Genomic DNA, 2,974 nt, shown 5'->3' with positions numbered 1-2,974 from the left:
CTACATCTTCAGTAGCGCTTTATCTTTTCCCTCATGGGCATTGTCTTTCTGTCATTCTTTTTTTCTTGCACTTATACGCACTCTCCCTTTCTCCCTGTCACTCCCTCTTTTTTATTCTCTCTCAAGTTCTTTAAGTTTCTGAAGTCTTTGGTCTTTCTTCTCTGACCACATCTCTCTCTCTAGCTCTCTAGCTTTCTAGCTCTCGCTCTCGCTCTCTCTTTCTCTCTCTACTTGTCTATCGATCTATAATTTAGCTAATATGGTAAATGTATACAAACTCCACAGCTTTGAAGTTTGATGAAGCGCAGACAAAGCTAACGAATAAAGAGAAAAAATTGCATTTTTTTTTTCATCACACGTTCTTTGCTTGCGCATCGCAATAAATTCGTATCAGATATGAAAAAAAGAAAGCGCTTAGTAGTACGTATCTATTCACCGCATAGCATTGTCAGTTTTTGTAATTGAATTAGTGAAAAATCTGCTAAAACAAGGACTGTATAGTTATTGCTACACAGCTGAAGTGGCTTCTGTTTACCTTCGCTCTCTTCTCATCTCTTTATCGATTCGTTTCTTCTCCTTTTACTTTATCTTTACTTTACTTTGGTTTTTGATTCTTTTCAATTATGTAATCTCTTTTCTCAACACCCTTACCGGGTGTTTCATATGTACATTTTTATTATATACCAAATATTTTCTAATTTGTGACTTATTACCGGGCGTTTTAGTTATTTATCTTAATTATTAAAGTATAAATAATAAATAAATTAAACAAAAATTGCGAGTTTCTGTTATTTGACGTTATATGGTTCTTATTTGTTATTTATGGTTTTGTTGTTGTTGTTTGTTGTTTTTCTTTATGTTTTTCTTTTGTTTTTTTCTTTCTCTTTGTTTTTTAATCAGTTTAAGGAAAAAATTTAATACACACAGATTTTTGTTTGTTAGTTTCTATATATATACATATATATATATATATATATATATATATGTATATGTATATATATACATATATACATATATACATAATATATATATAAATATAAGAAGAGTAGAGCTAGGCGTTGAGTTTTTCTTTTGTCTTTTTTACTTCAATAATTGTAATAATATTGTGTTGTTGTTGTTGTTGTTTGTTGTAATAATAAGAATGAAAATTTGAATAAATTTTATTACTTTTTTGTGTTTGTTTTTTTTTTTTTGTTATATAATAAATTCAAATTAATAAATTAGATTAATTTTTTGTATCTATTTGTGCTTGAGTTTATGATAAATAATTTATAAATTAAAGGAAATTGAATAATGGAAATAATTTTGCCTTTTAAATTAATTACACACATACACAATTTAGATTATAAATACATTTAGTTTATATTTTATTGCATAATGTTAATTAATATATAATATAATGTATTGATAATAATAATAATAATAATAATCATAATATAATAATAATAATAATACTTTTATATGGATCTCTAATCATAATCATAATGATTAAATAGAAATATTTTCATATATGTTATTTATTTATTAAAAGTTATTAATAAAAGAAATCAAAGCAAAAAGAAAAATAAAAAAAGAAAATTTTTTTATTTATTCATTTTCTTTTTTATTTATTTATTTATTTATTTATTTCATTTTAAATTTTTTAACTGATTTCGCTAATTTTCGTACGGGTTTTGCTTTTCACGAATATACATAAATATATATATATATGTATCTATGTATACTACACATACACATATATACACATGTATATGCAACATGCAACGTATAGCGTCTGAGAATTAGTTAATATTCGATTTGCTAACAGATCTTCCGGTTAGAGACTTTCAGTTGTTTTAATTTTTTCATTTCTTTCATTCTCTAAATTTTTCTTTATTTTCTAAATAACAATTAATTTTTTTTTTCGTTTTTTTCCTTTTTTTTTTTTTTTAATAAATTTGTGTAAAAATGTTTTTCTTTTTTTCTTCTCAAATTAAATATTTTTCATAACTTTTTTTGTAAGTAAATTTTTTATTTAAAATTGTGTGGGTTAGAGATATAAATGAAAAATTTCTTAAAAAAACAGAAATTTGACTAGAGTTTAGTTTCTCATTTTTTTATTTTTATTTATTTATTTTTTTTTTTTCGCTTTTCTTTAATAAATTTTCAAGTTTGTTTATATAGAAATTAATTTTGTTTATGTTTAATTAATTAATTAATTAATTTATATTTTTATATTATTTAATTTTTAATTAGCTTAAGAGGTTTTGGTTTTATTGGTCTTAAAGCTAACTTGCAATACACGATTGCCTAAAGTATAACCATTCAATGATTGTATAGCCACAACCGCTTCATCATAATTAGTCATGGTTACGAAACCGAAACCCTTACATTTGCTAGTCTGTAAATCGCGTATAACTTTAACCGATTGGACGGCACCGAATGGTCCAAATAATTGCCATAAAACATTCTCTTCGGTCTCCGGTGCCAAATTATAAACAAATATACACCAACCGGAACCAGTCATAGCATTACCCGGCAATATTGAATTGGCCAATAAATCACCAGCCAAAGGTGAATATCTAAATGTAAAAAAATATATATATATATATTTGAAAAGCATGTATAAATATTATCATTAAGTTTTTCTTCATCTTTTTTTTTTTTTCTCTTTTCCATTTTTTTTTTTTTTTTTTTTTTGCATAAAATCACCTGCAAATACATAAAAACGCAAAACTTTTAATAAATCAGTTAAATTGCTTAAACGCCTTGTAATAAATTATTTACAAGAATTTTATTCGATTTAATTGGACTCTGTTTCGCTCTTTCAGCGGGTAAAGCGATTAAACATAAAAATTCTTTCTTCGATTCCTTTTGATTCCGTTTTCCATTATAGTCTCTCCTTCTTTTCAATTTATTTAAAGTTTTGCGTCTTCTTTTAGTTGTTTATTGTCTCTTTTCATTTTTCTTATTTTTTTTTTTTTTTTTTTTTTTT

At 24.4% G+C, this 2,974-nt stretch overlaps 1 protein-coding gene across 4 annotated transcripts in view; it reads right to left on the bottom strand.

The window, feature by feature from the left end:
- Positions 1-2,181: 2,181 nt before the first annotated feature.
- Positions 2,182-2,974, bottom strand: part of LOC119642033 (ELAV-like protein 2) — a 7,145-nt gene continuing 6,352 nt past the window's right edge. For all 4 annotated transcript variants that reach the window (XM_038040994.1, XM_038041009.1, XM_038041002.1 and 1 more), the window contains one exon: positions 2,182-2,561. In XM_038040994.1, coding sequence (XP_037896922.1) covers positions 2,237-2,561 — 325 coding nt within the window. In that variant the 3' untranslated portion in view covers positions 2,182-2,236. The remainder of the gene's footprint in view (positions 2,562-2,974) is intronic.

Source organism: Glossina fuscipes, unplaced genomic scaffold (assembly GCF_014805625.2).
Source record: "Glossina fuscipes isolate IAEA_lab_2018 unplaced genomic scaffold, Yale_Gfus_2 0, whole genome shotgun sequence".
Classification (NCBI taxonomy): domain Eukaryota; kingdom Metazoa; phylum Arthropoda; class Insecta; order Diptera; family Glossinidae; genus Glossina; species Glossina fuscipes.
This window is presented reverse-complemented; position numbering and strand designations above follow the sequence as displayed.